This window comes from Anabrus simplex, chromosome 10 (assembly GCF_040414725.1).
Source record: "Anabrus simplex isolate iqAnaSimp1 chromosome 10, ASM4041472v1, whole genome shotgun sequence".
NCBI classification, from domain to species: domain Eukaryota; kingdom Metazoa; phylum Arthropoda; class Insecta; order Orthoptera; family Tettigoniidae; genus Anabrus; species Anabrus simplex.
In genome coordinates, this window is record NC_090274.1 from 119354329 (window position 1) to 119375612 (window position 21284).

Consider the following 21284-nt stretch of genomic DNA (forward strand, 5'->3'; position numbering starts at 1 on the left):
TCCCTGATCAGCGGCCCAATGTATACTTTGCTAGTTCGTACTGGACGAGCAGTTCGCGCCACTGTGGACCTTCCTCTCTGTTCCGCCACGTCTTCTCTCTCTGGAGAGGAAGTTTCTCTCTTACCTCGCACGCCAGTTCTCGCTTCTCAACAACCTTCTCTCCATCCTTACATGCTCTTTCCTTTTCCTCCTCTCTCTTCTTACTTGCTCTCTCCAACTCCTCTTCTCTCTCCTTACGTGCTTTCTCCAAATCCTTTGCTTTCTTCTCAAATGCCTTCTCCCTCTGTTCTATCACCATCTCCATCTTTTTCAGCACTTCTTCCTATAAACTCGGGCTGTCCTCTGTCTCCTTAGGAGTTCTCTCCAATTCTTCCACCAGTCTCGTGTCTTCTCTCAGCTTCCACATGTTCCGCCAGTGATCCATACAGTGCCGCGCACAGTTCACACCGAGGCTGTAACACACAATAACACCACAAATTAACAGAGAGTCCTCCTTAGAGTTGGTTTACATGGGGCCACCATGAGAATTCAGTTACGAAGTGCCCTATTAAAATGTTCTAGAAACTTTGCCAGCTGAGTGGCACTGTAGTCAGGTTGCTAACAAAGAATGAAGGAAGGAAAGAAAGAAAAAAATGCACGCTAAAAGGATGATTTAAACATTGAATTTATTTTGTTATATAGAGCCCTCACCTGCCACACGTTTTATATTAAACTACCTGTATTTCTCAACGTTCACGGTTGAATGTTTACTTCTAGGCTTGTCACGACCTGTCAGTTGTCTATGATGTGAATTTTTGGAGATTTCTTAGCTGTGAGAGAAAATTATATTCTTCACTTTTTAATTTTAGTTTTAAAGTTAATATATTTTTAATTTAAAAATTCTATTATTCTGTCTTAGGTTTCTTTGGCACCTCAGTTTGTCTAGGGAATAGTTTATCTTTTCAAATTAATAGCAACTCTCGATTCCCATTCAAAGAAAGTTAAAGAACTATAATTAATGCCAGACTCAGCTTGAGTTTCTCTAGCCACTAATACCACGATCGGAAGCTAAGAGCCGTTTCTTACAGCAGTATTCCATCATCCTCCTACCTATGTTACATCACTCCACCGAGTGTTGCAAGTTAGGAAGGGCATCCGGTTAGGAGGATAGAACCTCGAATTAGGGTAATGCTTGATAAAAGCCCTAGCACAGCCTCCGCCGGGTTAATGCCATAACAGCCCATGCATACTCCTGCTTCTACTTGTGTTAGGCCACACACTTTTATCTATCCTATCTGACCTTCCTCGGTAAACTCTTGTTCTTTTCTGAACCCCACGCTATTAGGTTTACGAGGGCTAAGGAGTCTTAATTTTCACGGCTTTGCCTTTCTTTGGCTGAAACCTTGCGCAGTCGCTCAATTCTCCAAGACCTGAAGTCACTTTTTAGCGTTACGCCTCAATGAATAAAGAATATGTATTAAGTCATACACCATCTCCCTAGTACCATGTCAAGTCTTGGGAGGTTAACGCGTGGTCAGCGCAACATTAAGCCTGCAGGGTCATCGAACGTCAAGTATAGGTAGGGGTTTTTATTCTGTATTCAGGAATTCTGATAATACCCGAAATCCTGCAGAGCTAAATTCCGCCACCACATTATTTTTTACGTATTATATTGGGTATTCAGTATGAAGATAGGTTAGGTCTTCCTGCGTGATTGTACCTAAGTTGCGAACTTGTAGAAAAATGAACTTTTATTCGATGTGTCAGCAAATACATCCAAAGCTAGTCAACTTGCACGTGCTCATATGTGCATGCTAGACTGTCCGTTTCTAGAACTTCGAAGATGCTTCCCAATATTACGCCCCTATCAATAAATCATTCGTACTACACCATATCCCTAGTCCTATGTGTAGCCATCAGCTTCCACCAATCTCAGAATCAAAGTCCCTGGATCTTGTCTCATCTCGTCTAGTTAGGTTGAGCGTAGGATCGAATCTCAAACTTGAGACTCTAACGCCCTTGTAAAGTTAAGCATGGCGTCAAATGCATGGGTTAACCTAGCACTTTTGACCATAACCACGCCAGCAGTTAGGTCTTGAGAGGTTAACGCGTGGGCCAGGCGGGGTGATGTACTGGTCATCCTCCTCAGTTGTATCGCCCGACCCCCAGAGTCTGTAGTTCCAGGACACTGCCCTTGAGGCGTTAGAGGTAGGATCCCTCGCTAAGTCCGATGGAAAAACCGACCCTGGAAGGTAAACAGATGATGAAGAAGAAGAAGCCGAAGGAGAAGAAGAAGAAATGACAGAATGCCTCTATAAGGCTCTGTGTATGCCTATTTACTCCTGTGTCCTAGCACAGCTCTCTCCAGATTTAGCCCTCCCTTTTAGTCACCCTCACGACTGGCAGTACGCCATTGATGCATTTCTACCCCTCCACTTCACCTCATAAAAAGGAGGATCTGAGTGGAGTGACGTCATCATAGTAGCAAGAGTTGTGGTGACGTCACCGCGAACAAGCTTTGACCTGTAGCTGAAGACTCCGAGTTCTCTCAAGTCAGGTGTCTTGCGGCATAACACTGTCGCATTCCTTTACAACACCAGATCGGAAAAATACAGCTTAGCTCGCAAAGTCGCTATTTTTTCTGCTGACATGTACACGTCTCCACATTTACTGTAGTCAGTACATCTTCATCGTACACATATTTCAATCAGGGTGCGGATATTTGAATTGCACTTGAGCTTTTTAGTTTTTGAGTTTATGTCAACTCCACGTTCGAATCCTTAGGAGTGGCATTTACTCTGCTCCCCTGTGGCTGAAGTACCCCCTACAAGAGTTGGCCAAGGAGGTTAGATAGACGACAGCTTAGCACACAACATGCCTAGACTCAGCTAAAGACCATCACGATTTCACCAATGCAGACACAACAACACACGTTGCTCGACTTCTACCTAAGGCAAGGGTGCCCCTAGAGGATCGTTACTCTTCCAGAACCCCACCACATCAGAATAAAGTGCCCTACAAGAGTTGGCCAAGGGAGGTTAGATAGACAACAACTTAGAATACATCATGCCTAGACTCAACTAATGACCGCTAGTTCGCTAACCCATGCTCTCTCAAGTCAGGCGCCCCTTCGACAGTATTCCATAAGATAACGGCATCCTATTGTCTGAAGGTGTCAGAGGACGTAACGCGTGGCTGGAGGTAAATTGCGCGTCGCGGCCATCTTGCGCAGTAGCCCTGGTAGGTTTTCATATTTGTTTTGTCGCGTTTTTCACACCTTTTAATAATATTTTCCTCTCATCTTTAGATAGGGTAGATATAGTTTACACTGTACCCGCGGATACACAACGTAAAGTGCCCTCATGTCGGAAAGAGTCGTATTTATTGTTTCTATATCCTTGTTGGATAGTTTTTATTCGTATATTCAGTAGTACGTTTCCATGCTCAACACGTTCATTTTGTTGTTCCCTGTAGGGACGTCTTAAACAGGTTTTTCTGTCATAAATGTCATAAAATAATATTTAAACTACACTATTCACAATTCATAAAATGAACACACCTGTAAGTTCAATTAGTAAATTTTAGAAATAGTCCAACCTATTTGATGCCAAATTTTATCCAGTTCTTTAAAGGAATATGTTAGGTTCACTTTGACAGCTGTACTCAACAACAAAATTGAATTTTGCAACAGAACCAAGGATTCTGAATTAGAGGAAAGTAACACAAAGTAACACAAAGTAACACACAAGTAACATAAGAGACATACCCGTATATGCTAACATATCAATTTCTCAAACAATATATATAATAAGTGATGGGAATCCGTGTGATGATGAGTAGCAAGAGGAAGGTGTGCCTCAAAGTGTTCAACAGATTTTGACTCTTGTGCAGGCAACAAACATGGAACGTAGTCTTCAGGATTTTCTTCTGTCACGAAGTGATGTGCCAGAATCTGTGTTAAATTCACGTGCAGTGGTTGCTGATTGCCATGAATATTCGTTTGTGTCTGGAAACTTCTAATTATAACATTAATACATATATACACAAACACTGCTTCCTACCGAAAGAGACCGGAATAGATTAACGTTTATACTGTTTATCTCTAACATCCTCTATTTGTTTCTCAACTTCATAAAGGTTATGACAATAATTTTCAGGCCCCTCTACAGATGACATATGTGTTGTGTTTGAGTCATCAGTCCATAGATTGGTTTTATGCAGCTCTCCATGCCACCCTATCCTGCGCTAAACTTTTCATTTCTACGTAACTATTGCATCCTACATCTGCTCTAATCTGCTTGTCATATTCATACCATGGCCTACCCCTACCGTTCCTACCACCTACACTTCTGTCAAAAACCAACTGAACAAGTCCTAGGTGTCTTAAGATGTGTCCTATCATTCTATCTCTTCTTCTCGTCAAATTTAGCCAAATCGATCTCCTCTCACCAATTCGATTCAGTATCTCTTCATTCGTCATTCGATCTATCCATCTCACCTTCAGCATTCTTCTTTAACACCACATTTCAAAAGCTTCTATTCTCTTTCTTTCTGAGCTAGTTATTGTCCATGTTTCACTTCCATACAATGCCACGCTCCACACGAAAGTCTTCAAAAACATCTTTCTACTTCCGATATCAATGTTTGAAGTGAGCAAATTTCTTTTCTTAAGAAAGCTCTTCCTTGCTTGTGCTAGTCTGCATTTTATGTCCTCCTTACTTCTGCCATCGTTAGTTATTTTACTACCCAAGTAACAATATTCATCTACTTCCTTTAAGACTTCATTTCCTAATCTAATATTTCCTACATCACCTGCCTTCGTTCGACTGCACTCCATTACTTTTGTTTTGGACTTATTTATTTTCATCTTGTACTCCTTACCCAAGACTTCATCCATACCATTCAGCAACTTCTCGAGATCTTCTGCAGTCTCAGATAAAATGACAATATCATCGGCAAATCTCAAGGTTTTGATTTCCTCTCCTTGGACTGTGAATCCCTTTCCAAACTTCTCTTTGATTTCCTTTACTGCCTGTTCTATGTAAACATTGAAAAGGAGAAGGGACAAACTGCAGCCTTGCCTCACTCCTTTCTGGATTGCTGCTTCTTTTTCAAAGCCCTCGACTCTTATCACTGCAGACTGATTTTGTTACAGATTGTAGATAATTCTTCGTTCTCGTTATCTGATCCCTATCACCTTCAGAATCTGAAATAGCTTGGTCCAATCAACATTATCGAATGCCTTTTCTAGATCTACGAATGCCATGTACGTGGGCTTGTCCTTGATTCGATCCTCCAAGAGCAGTCGTAAAGTCAGGATTGCTTCACGTGTTCCTACATTTCTTCTGAAGCCAAATTGATCTTCTCCCAACTCAGCTTCAACTTGTTTTTCCATTCTTCTGTAAATAATACGTGTTAAAATTTTGCAGGCATGAGTTACTAAACGAATGGTGCGATAGTTTTCACACCTGTCAGCACCGGCTTTCTTAGGAATAGGTATAACAACATTCTGCCGAAAATCGGATGGGGATTCTCCTGTCTCATACCTCTTCCACACTAAATGAAAGAACCTTGCCATGCTGGTTTCACCTAAGGCAGTCAGTAATTCAGAGGAAATGTCATCAATTCCAAGTGCCTTGTTCGTATTTAGGTCATTCACAGCTCTGTCAAACTCTGACCTCAAAATTGGGTCTCCCATTTCATCAGCATCAACAGCCTCTTCATGTTCCAGAACCAAATTATCTACATCTTTACCTTGATACAACTGTTGGATATGCTCCTGCCATCTTTCTGCTTTGTCTTCTTTCCCTAGAAGTGGCTTTCCATCTGAGCTCTTAATATTCATACACCTAGATTTCCTTTCTACAAAGGTTTCCTTGATTTTCCTGTATGCAGCATCTACCTTTCGCAGGATCATACAGCCTTCGACATTCTTGCACTTCTCCTTCAGCCATTCTTCCTTAGCTACTTTGCACTTTCTATCCACTTGATTCTTTAATCGCCTGTATTCTGTTCTGCCCTCTTCATTTATAGCATTCTTGTATTTTCGTCGTTCATCAATCAGGTCTAGTATCTCCTGAGTTATCCACTGATTCTTAGTTGATCTTTTCTTCCTTCCTAAAATTTTTTCAGCAGCACTACTGACTTCATTTTTCATGACTATCCACTCTTCCTCTATAGTGTTTCCTTCAGCCTTTATATTTAGTCCTTGTGCAACATGTTCCTTGAAACAATCCCTCACACTCTTTTCTTTCAACTTGTCTAGATCCCATCTTTTTGCATTCTTTCCTTTCTTCAATTTCTTCAACTTCAGATGGCATTTCATGACCAACAAGTTGTGGTCAGAGTCCGCGTCTGCTCCTGGGAAAGTTTTGCAATCCAACAGCTGGTTTCTGAATTTCTGCCTAATCATAATGAAGTCTATTTGATACTTCCAGTGTCTCCAGGTCTCGTCCACGTATACAGCCATCGTTCGTGGAGTTTGAACCAAGTATTGGCAAGGACTAAATTATAATCAGTGCAGAATTCAACCAGCCGACTTCCTCTTTCGTTCCTTTGTCCCAATCCAAATTCTCCAACTGTACTACCTTGTCTTCTTTGGCCTACCTCTGCATTCCAGTCTCCCATCACAATTAGATTCTCGTCACCTTTTACATATTGTATTAAATCTTCTATCTCGTCATATATTCTTTCGATTTCTTCATCATCCGCTGAACTAGTATGCATATAGTCCTGCATTATTGTGGTGGGCATTGGTTGGTGTCTATCTTGACGAAAATAATTCTTTCACTATGGTGGTCGTAGTAGCTTAACCGTTGCCCTATTTTCTTATTCATTATTAAACCAACTCCTGCATTTCACCTTCTGTTGATAATTCGGTAGTCGCCTGACCAAAAATCTTGTTCTTCCTGCCAACCTACTTCACTTATACCAACTACATCTAACTTTAGCCTATCCATCTCCCTTTTCAGATTCTCTAACCTACCACAACAATTCAAACTTCTAACATTCCACGCTCCGACTCGCAGTGTGTCAGTATCCATCTTCCTGATGATCGCCCCCTCTCGTGTAGTCCTCACCCGGAGATCCGAATGGGGGACTAGTTTACCTCCGGAATATTTTACCCGGGAGGAAGCCATCATCAGTATATCATTCATACATCTACGTTAAGTGTCCACTGCAGCAATTACCTCAGTACTGGTAAGCATCATTTCACTGTGCTCTTCTTCTTCTTGTTATGCTACCAACTCCTCCACATTTCCTTCCTCTGCAGTTATCAAAGAATCCTCCCCAGAAACGAAGTCCTCAACAGTGCAGTTTGACTACAACATTCTCCATACATCAGGAAGCAGGCCTCCTTCTTTCACTGGCAGGCAAGAGTTGAAATTGTAGTCTGCTTCACAACTTTCCAAGACTTTTGAATAAAGTGAAGCGCACCCAAGATTGAAACTTAAAAGGATAAGGATTTAATATGCTTCACCAGGTTCTCCCTATAGAATGACTTAAATCCGGCTCACTCCCAGGTGGGGAGCGATTTCCATGATTGAAGAAAATGTTTAATTACTTGCGTAGAAACCATCTTACACCAAAACGAACTATAGAAGGGCGCTAAGATAAATATCTCTTTGAATATAGTGTATTTAATAGTTGAAAATCCTATTTTAATTTTTCAATCCTTTACGCAAGAAGTTCCAAGAGCTTTCACACTATGATACAGAGCTTGTGTCTCCCTAATAGTTGAGATCTGGTTTCTTTAAAATAGTAACTCATACCTAAATATTTTAGGCAGTTTACTAACAATCCTTGCATGGAAATAAATTTTATGTACTTGTAAATTGTAGATTTACAACGTTTACATGTTCTTAAATGGAATTAATTATAATAGTAACGGCACTTTCTATGTTGGCTAGCGCTTTTGAGGGCTTCAATTCATATAGGCCTACCTACAATTCATAAGTGACATACACGGACGATATTATACTACATGAAATACTTACAGTATTTTCAGTCTTCACAGTGTTATGTCTTTTACAGCTGTTCATTATGATACACACACACAAGCAGATCATGTTCATCCCGATTTCACTATATTTGTATGATTCCATTCCGAAACACGGTCGTTTCATTGGTACGTGAACTTTCCACCCTGACCACCATTTCCATAACAAGAGATTCTCATCAACTGACTCTTTGCCATCAGGAGTATAAGCTTACAAACATTTTTCTACCAGGTGGTAAAATACTGGCCTTATCTTGTATATTTGGGGAGGAATTTATCCATTATACGCTTCATTGTCAGAGAAATGTAAAAATGTTGTGAAGGAAAATATAATAATAATGTTATTGGATGAAATGACCTACCTACCAGCACACTGACAGACTCACAGACATGAACAGGAAAGGCAGACTAACTTTCTATGGGCACATACACACAATGGATAATAACAGACTTACAAAGAAAACATTTGATGTGGTTCAAGCAAGAAAACAAATTCGTATCATGAAATAGCGGATGTCTTAAGGCAGGTGGAGATCAACAATAACATAATAGGAGACAGAAAATAATTTAGAAAAAATTTTTAGGGATACAAAATTTATAGTGAATGAGAAGAAGAAGACAGGAATATTGAGGTCAGAACAAAGGAATTAGGAGCATAGCCAAAGGATGAAGAGATTTGGGGAAGAGAAGATGAAGAAGGGAAGGAAGTGAAAATTGTGTCATCATGAGATATTCGCGTTCAAACTCTCTCCATAAGAGCAAAAATGATATGAATGAATTGAATAATGTTATTGGCTATACGTTCCACTAACACTAGATCTACGGTTTCCTGAGACGTCAAGGTGCAGAATTCGGCCTTAAAAGTGTTGTTTCGCATGCCAGTAAATTTACCAACACGAGTCTGACATAATTGAGCAACTTCAAATACCACCGGACTGAGCCAGGATCGAACCTGCGAAGCTGCGGTAAGAAGGCCGGCCAGCGCCTCAGCCGCCTGAGCCACTAAGTCCAGTGAGAAAAATCTATTGGTGTCATCAGCTCATAGAAAATAAGCGTAGTCAAAAACCGATTGCGAGAAATATAATGTCCCAATTTAGGTTTCTGTAAAAAAACCTGCGGCAACAGTATGCCCACAAGAAGCTTTATTACGTACTTATTTATCCGGACCCGGTATTAATGTTGACTCCTTCATTATATCTTACTAGCCTGGGTTTTCTGTGTGATTTTTTTCCAGACATCTTCTGTATGTTCAGCTATGTTCTGGTATATCTCGTCATAAAAATAATTAAAATATTTCGCTCAGTTTGCTTTTCCATAGAAACTCTCCCTTTACATCATGATGGAATTTTGGATAAAAGCGGGACCTTCTTTGTCTATTTTCATTCCAGGTTGACGAAGAAGTTGCACTGTTTTTAATGTGATCGGTATTATCATTAACACTGTCATTGTCATGGTCGCTACAAGATCTGGTACCTAACACGTTTTGTCTGTTTTGCGACGGCGGAATATTCGCATCAGCTGGGCCCGAATCCTCTACACTCGAGCCTGCAGTACTAGTTCCAGGTAACTTCCTGTAACTTACGAATTCCCCGTCTGTAGAACTTCTTTCACTAAGATCACTATCCTCCCCACTAAATTCCAACATTTCGTTTATCATGACCCGTAAATATTCTTCGTCTAATGATGGGGACCTGTAATTAATTTTAGACATTTTAGCGGAAGAAATGTAAGAAGAAGAATAGAATAGAACCCGATCTCTGCAGTTTGGTAGAAAGTCATGAATTGTGCCTGTATTACGGAACAAATGCGTGGGATATTAAATGCCCTGTAACTCGCTGTAAACACACTAGAGTCGTGAAGGACGAACTCAATACCAGGGATATTATATCAGACCAAAGTTCTAATGTGTCATGAGAATGGTCTGTGTAACATCATAATCTCCAGAAATCCCTTCTACAGCTGTAGTATTGCTTCCAAGGGACGATTAGGCGATGACCTAAAGCTTCAGCGCGAGGCTTTAGGTCGTTCTTGTCTGGACGTTAGTTGCGTTCTTTTATGATGCAAGCAATACGTGTGTGACACATTGATATTGGGAGGACATAGTTGAAATCATTCACCTCAGAGGGAAGACTCATCCAGAATACACTGCTGAAACATCTGCGGCAAGGCAATGCAGAAAAAATACTAATTAGAATTGGCGGATATATCTACGTACCCAGCCGTGCAGGCGACTTGTAGAAACGGATCTCACCGAATGGGTTAATAATATTGCACCTGACAGGGGCATGATTCAAAGACCTTTGGTCAAGACTAGTCCTATAAGTCGCAGACGTAACGCTATTTTGAGAAGATATTTTTTAAGAGATAAAACAACCCTTTAAATTTTATACTTAAATATTTCTGTAGTTACGATCTGTTGCACAACCTTTTCCTTGCCTAGCAGCATGTACTAGTCGAGTGGGAAATGAAAACTGTTTCGAATCGGAATATGGGAGCGTTATTTAAAGCCGCATTGTGAACTTAATTACCTACGCCGAAGGAATGAATGAAATTCATATTCCAGCATTGCTTTTCGATCCAGAAGATCTGGTTATAATTGGAGCATTTATTTAGGGTATGTGGGGCTTTTTATGTTAATAATTTACTGATAGAGAAAGAATAGTTGGTTATATAACCATGTAAAAATACTGGCAGCCATCTGGCATATTTCTTCACACGTCATTTACACGGAGATTCACCCGAGGAGGGGAGAAACCAAGGAGAGATATTTATTAATTACGACAGATCCCACGATCGGATTTCGCACGGATATGTCTCATGTACATCAGGTGAATACTGGTCACCTAATTATCGCACTATTTTGTTTCTGTTAGGCCGTGGACAGGCCATATTCGAGTTTTGAGTGGGGATAGCCTCTTAGTTGTTAGAAGGTTGCAGAAGCGTCAGCCCAGACACTTGTACCTTTTGTTTCACCAGGGGCGGACGTATGCCAGGCGAGCTCCCAGTATCCCTTTGTTCTGTGAACTGTTGTTTCAAAATAGCGAATAAACTGATTAATTCGAGTGAACTGTGCGCTGTACGGATGCAAGCGACTTCAATGAATGAGTGATACAACCGTGTTGAGTTTTAGAACACTTTACGTAGCTCGTAAACTTTTTTAAAATTATTATTACCGCCCAACGTTTACCCAAGGTAACTGCGGGTATCCGTGGTTGTAAATGAACTATTCCAGTAAAGACACAGGGTAACTCAGTGTTGAGTCGTGGATTCTCTTGTGCGGGCTGTATCGCCATACCTTGTATCAATATTGTTTGACTCGGGACTTGCTAACCCTTTCATCCCAATGTTACTTTAGTTTAATATGATGTTCAGTACATACATGCACCTAGCTTATTATTTTCCCCTTGTGTTCGAACGTTGCTGTGAATTAACTATAGATGTAAGCTACCATAATCAGTCAACAGATGGCAGAAAAATCGTATATAATTTCTCCTAGACAAAAAAGTTGCCAGTGGTGTACTGCATGGTCATGGAGGATTATATCTTGTTGTTTAATTTCTACGTTTTATAAGTGAGAGTGTGTTGCATTAGGAATGTATTTATTTTGTTTGGTGTAAAAAGCTTTAAAAATACCATGTGCACCAGATAAACTTAAATTTAGAAATATTATTTTGTTATAAATAGGTTTGATGTTGTTGTTAATCTAAAGCAACATTCGTACTAAAGGGGTAAACTGTGTTACCATATCCTAACGTCAAAACAATACTGAGCAAAATTAAGCATTTTGGAAGGAAACGGAAAGAGACAGAAATTGAGTATATTCTTGAGAAGCTTGTTGACGGGACAGTGTCCGACTTCGAAGATAGTGATTCGGCTGTTCGGTAGGAAGGCCGTTAACTTTGTTTCTACATACATATAGGTCCAGAATATAAAATACAACGATGGAGCCAGTCGGAAAAGAAAACTGTGGAAACTGACTGTACCCAAGCGGTGAAATAGTATAATCTCTTCATGGGAGAGTAGATCTAGCAAGTAGTATAATAAGCGGGTTCTGGCGCCACCGCCACCGCGGGCTCCCAGAGGCCACCTCCACCGCCACCACAGCCAGAGGCCTCCCAGATGCCTCCTCCACCGCCACCACAGCCAGAGGCCTCCCAGATGCCTCCTCCACCACCACCACAGCCAGAGGCCTCCCAGAGGTCTCCTCCACCACCCGCGGGAAATTTGAATTTGTAAACAAAGCCACGTGCTTTTCGACAGCTATCATCGACAACAACGCATCGCTAACCTCACTGCTGCCATCTTGACGGGCCTAAACCTCAGTAGTACCAACATAACCTAACTAGCGCGAGATTTGAATCGGTAAACAAAGCCGCGTGTTTTTTGACAGCCACGTGCTTTTTGACAGACAACAACGCATCGCTAACCTCAGTACTACCATCTTGACGGGCCTAAACCTCAGTAGTACCAACTTAACCTAACTAGCGCGAGATTTGAATAGGTAAACAAATCCACGTGCTTTTTTGACAGCTGTCATCCACCATCTTTAAACTACAGAGCACCGTGCTGCCCTCTTTATCGCAGTAGCTGCAAATTCGTCACCTGTCATCCGCAGTGCTGCCATCTTGGCGGGCCTAAACCTTAGTGCTACCAACTTAACCACACTAGAGCGAGATAAACAAATCCACGTGCTTTTTTTGACAGCTGTCATCCGCCATCTTTAATCTATAGAGCAGAGTGCTGCCCTCTTTAGCTACTTACCTTTGAAATGTGGTGGCGGATAATTTGAAAAATGCTTTTTGGCAGCAGCCATCTTTGAGCACCGTGCTGCCCTCTTTAGCTTGATACCTTTGAAATGTGGTGGCAGCCAATTCGACATGACAGCAGCCATCTTTAATCAAGAGAGCACCGTGCTGCCCTCTATGTGGTGGCGGCAAATTCTACATGCTCTTGTTTGGAAACAAACTCACGCGCTTTTTTGACAGCCGTAATCCGCCATCTTTAATCAACAGAGCCCAGTGCTGCCCTCTTTAGCCAGATACCTTTAAAATGTGGTGGCGGCAAATTCCACGTGCTCTTGTTTGGAAACAAAGCCATGTGCTTTTTTGATAGCTGACATCCGCCATCTTTAATCTGTAGAGCACAGTGCTGCCCTCTTTAGCTACTTACCTTTGAAATGTGGTACGTAACAGCTGTCATCCGCAGTGTTGCCATCTTAACGGGCCTAAACTTTAGTGCTACCAACTTAACCTTACTAGCGCGAGATTTGAATCGGTAAACAAATCTACGTGCTTTTCTGACAGCTGTCATCCACCATCTTTAATCCATAGAGCACAGTGGTGCCCTTTTAGCTACTTACCTTTGAAATGTGGTGGCGGATAATTTGAAAAATGCTTTTTGATAGCAGCAATCTTTAATCCAGAGAGCACCGTGCTGCCCTCTTTGTGGCGGTAGCAAGTTCCACATGCTTTACAAACTCATGTGCTTTTTTCTGACAGCTGTCATCCGCCATCTTGCATCACAAACCTTAGTGCTGCGCTCTTTAGCTAGTTACCTTTGAAATGTGGTGGCGGCAATTTGAAAAATTCTATGTGCTCTTGTTTGGAAACAAAGCCACGTGCTTTTTGACAGCTGTCATCCACCATCTTTAATCAATAGAGCACTGTGCTGCTATCATGCGGGCAATTTCGTCAGCTGTCATCCGCCATCTTTAATCTACAGAGCACCGTGCTGCCCTCTATGTAATAGCGGGCAATTTGAAAAGTTCTGTTAGCTGTCATCCGCCATCCTTAATCAAGAGAGCACCGTGCTGCCATCTTTAGCTAGATACCTTTGAAATGTGGTGGCGGCAATTTGAAAAATTCTATGTGCTCTTGTTTGGAAACAAAGCCACGTGCTTTTTGACAGCTGTCATCCACCATCTTTAATCAATAGAGCACTGTGCTGCTATCATGCGGGCAATTTCGTCAGCTGTCATCCGCCATCTTTAATCTACAGAGCACCGTGCTGCCCTCTATGTAATAGCGGGCAATTTGAAAAGTTCTGTTAGCTGTCATCCGCCATCCTTAATCAAGAGAGCACCGTGCTGCCATCTTTAGCTAGATACCTTTGAAATGTGGTGGCGGCAATTTGAAAAATTCTATGTGCTCTTGTTTAGTAAACAAAGCCACGTGCTTTTTTTGACAGCTGTCATCCACCATCTTTAATCAATAGAGCACTGTGCTGCTATCATGCGGGCAATTTCTTCAGCTGTCATCCGCTATCTTTAATCCACAGAGCACCGTGCTGCTCTCTGTAGTAGCGGGCAATTTGAAATGTTCTGTTAGCTGTCATCCGCCATCTTTAATCAAGAGAGCACCGTGCTGCCATCTTTAGCTAGATACCTCTTGAAATTTGGTGGCGGCAAATTGAAAAATTCCACATGCTGTTGTTTAGTAAACAAACTCACGCGCTTTTTGTCAGCTGTCATCCGCCATCTTTAATCTATAGAGCTCAGTGCTACACTCTTTAGGTACATACCTTTGAAATATGGTGGCGGATAATTTAAAAAGAAAAATTCTACATCAGCCATCTCTCGACGCTAATTGCACAAGATGGTGGCTATACATGACTCCTTAAAGGTGCTTATGCAAGATGGCCGCTATACATAGGTTCCTATGAGATGCCCTTGGGATGCTTGCGCAAAATTGCAGTTATACAAGGCTCCTTATGAGAAGCCCTAGAGCTGCTTGCGCAAGATGGCGGTTGCTCTTATGAGGCGGCTTAAGGGTCCTTGCACAAGATGGCTAGAGATGCCCTAAGGATGCTAGCGCAAGATGGCGGACGCAAGATGGCTGCTATACACGACTCCTTATGAGACGCCTTAAGGGTGCTTGCGCTAGATGGCTGCTGCTCTTATGAAGAAAGCTAGCTTAGAGGCTAACGTGTCGTGCTAGTTCGATTCATTAAATTTGTGGCTTAAATGCATAATGTTAAATATCTCGAAAACGGTGCATCGTAGAGCAAAACGGACAAAATTTTTCTACCCAATACCTCGGTTCTCAGTATGGGGAACATGATATCATAAGAAAAACATAGTCTAATGATGAGATCAACGGTTCGGTTCTAACTTAGGCCCTTTGACATTAGCTCTGTTTCAGCTTGTAATGAAGCAAGTCTTCATAACATGATCAGGTCTAGCTATGGTAGAGAGTATAACGTACCGTGCAGGTTCGATTCATTACATTTGGGGCTTAAATACAAAATGTTAAATATCTCGAAAACGGACAAAAATTTTCTACCTGATACCTAGGTTTGCAGTATCAGGAACATGATAGCATAAGAAAAACATAGTCTAATGATGAGATCGACGGTTCGATTCCTACTTAGGCCCTTTGGCATCGGCAGCTATCTATTTCTACAAGATGGCGGCTATACATAGCTTCTTATGAGACAGCTTTAGAGCGCTTGCACAAGATGACTACTGTTCTCATGAGACGCCCTAGGGGTGCTTGCGGGATGTAGCAGCGACAAGACGATGACTATACACAGCTGCTTATGATACGGCCTAGAGGTGCTTACACAAGATGGTGGCTGCTCTGATGAAGAAAGCTACCTTTGCATCGTGCAGGTATTTTTACAGCACTAAACCTCATACCATTGAAATGCGGCGGCGGGTAATTTGAAAAATTCGACGTGCTTTTTCATAAGCTGTTAAGTCCTCCTCTTATGTCAAGGCATAGCTCTATCGAACAAGTTTAAACCTGCATCGGAATAGCTAGAGAATGCACGTGCTGCAGTGATAACGTCATTAAGCATGTTTAGGCTTGCAAATCACAGAAGAAACGTAACAAGGCTGGAATCGAAAACTGCACTCTATGCCGTTAACTTTATCATGTGACCGGAACATTGATTGAAGTGTTTAGAACACTAAATAAGTAGAACCGAACACTGTACTCGATACAACATGTGTTTAGAACATGTCAGATGATACCTTTGTTCTAAGAAGGTTAGTTTACCGCACATTCCTTGTAGGGCTAATAGGCTAAGGGGCTAATGGGCAAAAGGGCTAATGGGCAAAAGGGCTAAAGGGCTAATGGGCTAAAGGGCCGAAGGGCTAAAGGGCTAAAGGAGCAACAACCTCATCGATCGCTATCAGCAAGAACGCTTGTACTTTGTTAAGTGTAGTAAATTAATCTTTATTTGTAAATGGTTTCATGTTCAGAACAAGGAATGGAACCTAGGGGTTACGTCTTACCTAATAAAATCCCCGAGGTGCGATGAGTTACGTTTTTCGAACTAGTGTTTGGATCACTGAACTTTTCAAGATGATAGCAGAGAGTTTAGCAATGTTCTGTTGTTGGATTATAAATTCCGCGCTACAACATGCATAAGGAGGCAGCCTTGAGGTTTACTGCTGTAAAGATGACAAGAGTGAGGTTAACAATGTTCCGTTGTTGGATTTTAAACTCCGCGCTATAACATGCATAAGGTGGCAGCCTTGAGGTTTACCGCCGTAAAGATGGCAGCAGTGAGGTTAGCGACGCTCTATTGTCCTTCAAAGTGAGGTTAGGGTTCGTCAAGAAGACAGCTGTCAAAAAAGCACGTGGCTATGTTTACCAAACAAGAGCACGTTGTCGTGACGTCACGGTCACGTAGTATGCTGCCTCAGCATGCAAAGTTCAATGTCTACACCTACGTAGTAAACATTCTGCAATGTTCACAAGATTTTTTACACATAACTATTCTTTATGCTTTAAGTTCATGCACATAGGCTATGCTAAGATAGCAGCACAAACACATGCGAACTTTGTACATTATAATGGAATAAGCTTAGTACTGCGTGCATCATGGATACATGATGTGTACACGCATTTAAACATGGCTATACTTAATGCTGCTGCTTTGTTTACAAGATTTTTATACATTGCTATTCTTTATGCTCTAAGTTCGTGCACATACAAGCGATAGTCGTGCGCTCTGGCAGGAGAAGTTTAGTACGATATTCGATACATACATTATCGATAGGTGATGTGTACATGCTTTAGAACATAGCTCTTCTTTGTGCTTTAAATTCGTGCACATGGGTTAGGGATACACAAAAGCGATTGCTACATGCTCTAGCGGAAGAAGTCTAGTTCGATAGTCGATGCATGTAAAATCGATAGGTATTGTGTACACGCCTTGAAACATGGCTATTCTTTGTACTTTAAGTTCATGTGTATAAGTTATGCTAAGATAGCAGCACAACCTAGTGGAAGAAGTTTAGTACTATATTTGTTGCATGCAAAGTCGATAGGTAATATGTACACGCTTTGAAACATGGCTATTCATTGTACTTTAAGGTCACGCGTATAGGTTATGCTAAGACAGCAGCACAATCTAGCGGAAGAAGTTTAGTACGAGATTCGATGAATGCAAAATCAATAAGTAATGTGTACACGCTTTGAAACATGGCTATTCTTTGTACTTTAAGTTCATGTGTATAAGTTATGCTATGATAGCAGCACAACCTAGTGGAAGAAGTTTAGTACGATATTTGTTGCATGCAAAGTCGATAGGTAATATGTACACGCTTTGAAACATGGCTATTCATTGTACTTTAAGGTCACGCGTATAGGTTATGCTAAGACAGCAGCACAATCTAGCGGAAGAAGTTTAGTACGAGAGTCGATGCATGCAAAATCGATAGGTAATGTGTACACGCTTTGGAACATGGCTATTCATTGTACTTTAATTTTATGGGCATATTTTATGCTAAAATAGCAGCACGATCTAGCGGATGAAGTTTAGTTCGATGGTCGATGCATGTAAAATCGATAGGTATTGTGTACACGCTTTGAAACATGGCTATTCATTGTACTTTAATTTTACGGGTATAAGTTATGCTAAGATAGCAGCTCGATCTAGCGGATGAAGTTTAGTTCGATTGTCGATGCATGTAAAATCGATAGGTGATGTGTACACGCTTTGAAACATGGCAATTCATACTGCTGCTCTGTTCCCAAGACTTTTTAGCATAGCTAATCCTAATGCTGCTCTTAACGACGTCGAGCTAAGGATTGATTACGTGACCGTGACGTCACAGCCACGTGCTCTTGTTTGGTAAACATAGCCACGTGCTTTTTTGACACTGTCTTCTTGACGAACCCTAACCTCACTTTGAAGGACAATAGAGCGTCGCTAACCTCACTGCTGCCATCTTTACGGCGGTAAACCTCAAGGCTGCCCCCTTATGCATGTTATAGCGCGGAATTTAAAATCCAACAACGGAACATTGTTAACCTCACACTTGTCATCTTTACAGCAGTAAACCTCAAGGCTGCCACCTTATGCATGTTGTAGCGCGGAATTTATAATCCAACAACAGAACATTGCTAAACTCTCTGCTATCATCTTGAAAAGTTCAGTGTTCCAAACACTAGTTCGAAAAACGTAACTCATCGCACCTCGGGGATTTTATTGGGTAAGACGTAACCCCTAGGTTCCATTCCTTGTTCTGAACATGAAACCATTTATAAATAAAGATTAATTTTCTACACTTAACAAAGTACAAGCGTTCTTGCTGATAGCGATAGATGAGGTTGTTGCTCCTTTAGCCCTTTAGCCCTTTAACCCTTTAGCCCATTAGCCCTTTTGTCCATTAGCCCCTTAGCCTATTAGCCCTACAAGGAATGTGCGGTAAACTAACCTTCTTAGAACAAAGGTATCCCCTGACATGTTCTAAACACATGTTGTATCGAGTACAGTGTTCGGTTCTACTTATTTAGTGTTCTAAACACTTCAATCAATGTTCCGATCACATGATAAACTTAACGGCATAGAGTGCAGTTTTCGATTCCAGCCTTGTTACGTTTCTTCTGTGATTTGCAAGTCTAAACATGCTTAATGACGTCATCACTGCAGCGCGTGCTTACTCTAGCTATTCCGATGCAGGTATAAACTTGTTCGATAGAGCTGTGTCTTGACATAAGAGGAGGCCTTAACAGCTTATGAAAAAGCACGTCGAATTTTTCAAATTACCCACCACCACATTTCAGAGGTATGAGGTTTAGTGCTGTAAAAATACCTGCACGATGCAAAGCTAGCTTTCTTCATCAGAGCAGCCACCATCTTGTGTAAGCACCTCTAGGCCGTATCATAAGCAGCTGTGTATAGTCATGGTCTTGTCGCTGCTACCTCCCGTAAGCACCCCTAGGGCGTTTCATAATAGCAGTAGTCATCTTGTGCAAGCGCTCTTAAGCTGTCTCATAAGAAGCTATGTATAGCCGCCATCTTGTAGAAATAGATAGCAGCCGATGCCAAAGGGCCTAAGTAGGAATCGAACCGTCGATCTCATCATTAGACTATGTTTTTCTTATGCTATCATCTTCCTGATACTGCAAACCTAGGTATCAGGTAGAAAATTATTGTCCGTTTTCGAGATATTTAACATTTTGCATTTTAGCCCCAAATGTAATGAATCGAACCTGCACGGTACGTTATACTCTCTACCATAGCTAGACCTGATCATGTTACGAAGACTTGCTTCATTACATGCTGAAACAGAGCTAATGTCAAAGGGCCTAAGTTAGAACCGAACCGTTGATCTCATCATTAGACTATGTTTTTCTTATGATATCATGTTCCCCATACTGCGAACCGAGGTATTGGGTAGAAAAATTTTGTCCGTTTAGCTCTACGATGCACCGTTTTCGAGATATTTAACATTATGCATTTAAGCCCCAAATTTAATGAATCGAACTAGCACGACACGTTAGCCTCTAAGCTAGCTTTCATCATAAGAGCAGCAGCCATCTTGCGCAAGCACCCTTAAGGCGTCTCATAAGAAGTCGTGTATAGCCGCCATCTTGCGTCCGCCATCTTGCGCAAGCATCCTTAGGGCATCTCTAGCCATCTTGTGCAAGGACACTTAAGCCGCCTCATAAGAGCAACCGCCATCTTGCGCAAGCACATCTAGGGCGTCTCATGAGGAGCCTTGTATAACTACCATCTTGCGCAAGCATCCCAAGGGCATCTCATAAGAACCTATGTATAGCGGCCATCTTGCACAAGCACCTTTACGGAGTCATGTATAGCCACCATCTTGTGCAATTAGCGTCGAGAGATGGCTAATGTAGAATTTTTCTTTTTAAATTATCCGCCACCATATTTCAAAGGTGTGTACCTAAAGAGTGTAGCACTGAGGTTTGCGATGTAAGATGGCGGATGACAGCTGACAAAAAGCGCGTGAGTTTGTTTACTAAACAAGAGCATGTGGTATTTTTCAATTTGCCACCACCACATTTGAACGGTATCTAGCTAAAGATGGAAGCACGGTGCTCTCTTGATTAAAGATGGCGGATTACAGCTAACAGAAATTTTCAAATTGCCTGCTACTACAGAGAGCAGCACGGTGCTCTGTGGATTAAAGATGGCGGATGACAGCTGACGAAATTGCCCGCATCATAGCAGCACATTGCTCTATTGATTAAAGATGGTGGATGACAGCTGTCAAAAAAAGCACGTGGCTTTGTTTACTAAACAAGAGCTCATAGAATTTTTCAAATTGCCGCCATCACATTTCAAAGGTATCTAGCTAAAGATAGCAGCACGGTGCTCTCTTGATTAAAGATGGCTGATAACAGCTAAAAGAACTTTTCAACTTGCCCGCTACTACATAGAGGGCAGCACGGTGCTCTGTAGATTAAAGATGGCGGATGACAGCTGACGAATTTGCCCGCATGATAGCAGCACAGTGCTCTATTGATTAAAGATGGTGGATGACAGCTGTCAAAAAGCACGTGGCTTTGTTTCCAAACAAGAGCACATAGAATTTTTCAAATTGCCGCCACCACATTTCAAAGGTAACTAGCTAAAGAGCGCAGCACTGAGGTTTGTGATGCAAGATGGCGGATGACAGCTGTCAGAAAAAAGCACGTGAGTTTGTAAAGCACGTGGAATTTGCTACCGCCACAAAGTGGGCAGCACGGTGCCCTCTTGATTAAAGATGGCTGCTGTCACGTGGAATTGCCTGCCACCACAGGTATCTAGCTAAAGAGGGCAGCACGGTGCTCTTTGGATTAAAGATTGCTGCTATCAATTTTTCAAATTATCCGCCACTACATTTCAAAGGTAAGTAGCTAAAGAGGGCACCACTGTGCTCTACGGATTAAAGATGGTGGATGACAGCTGTCAAAAAAGCACGTAGATTTGTTTACCGATTCAAATCTCGCGCTAGTAAGGTTAAGTTGGTAGCACTAAAATTTAGGCCCGTTAAGATGGCAGCACTGCGGATGACAGCTGTGACGTACCATATTTCAAAGGTAAGTAGCTAAAGAGGGCAGCA

General features: G+C 41.7%; 1 protein-coding gene across 1 annotated transcript in view; it reads right to left on the reverse strand.

Moving 5' to 3' along the window:
- Positions 1 to 350: 350 nt before the first annotated feature.
- The window catches only part of LOC137502360 (zinc finger protein 90-like), a 100194-nt gene continuing 79260 nt past the window's right edge, over positions 351 to 21284 (reverse strand). The window contains exon 7 of the mRNA XM_068229371.1: positions 351 to 452. Within this exon, the coding sequence (XP_068085472.1) occupies positions 351 to 452 (102 nt within the window). The remainder of the gene's footprint in view (positions 453 to 21284) is intronic.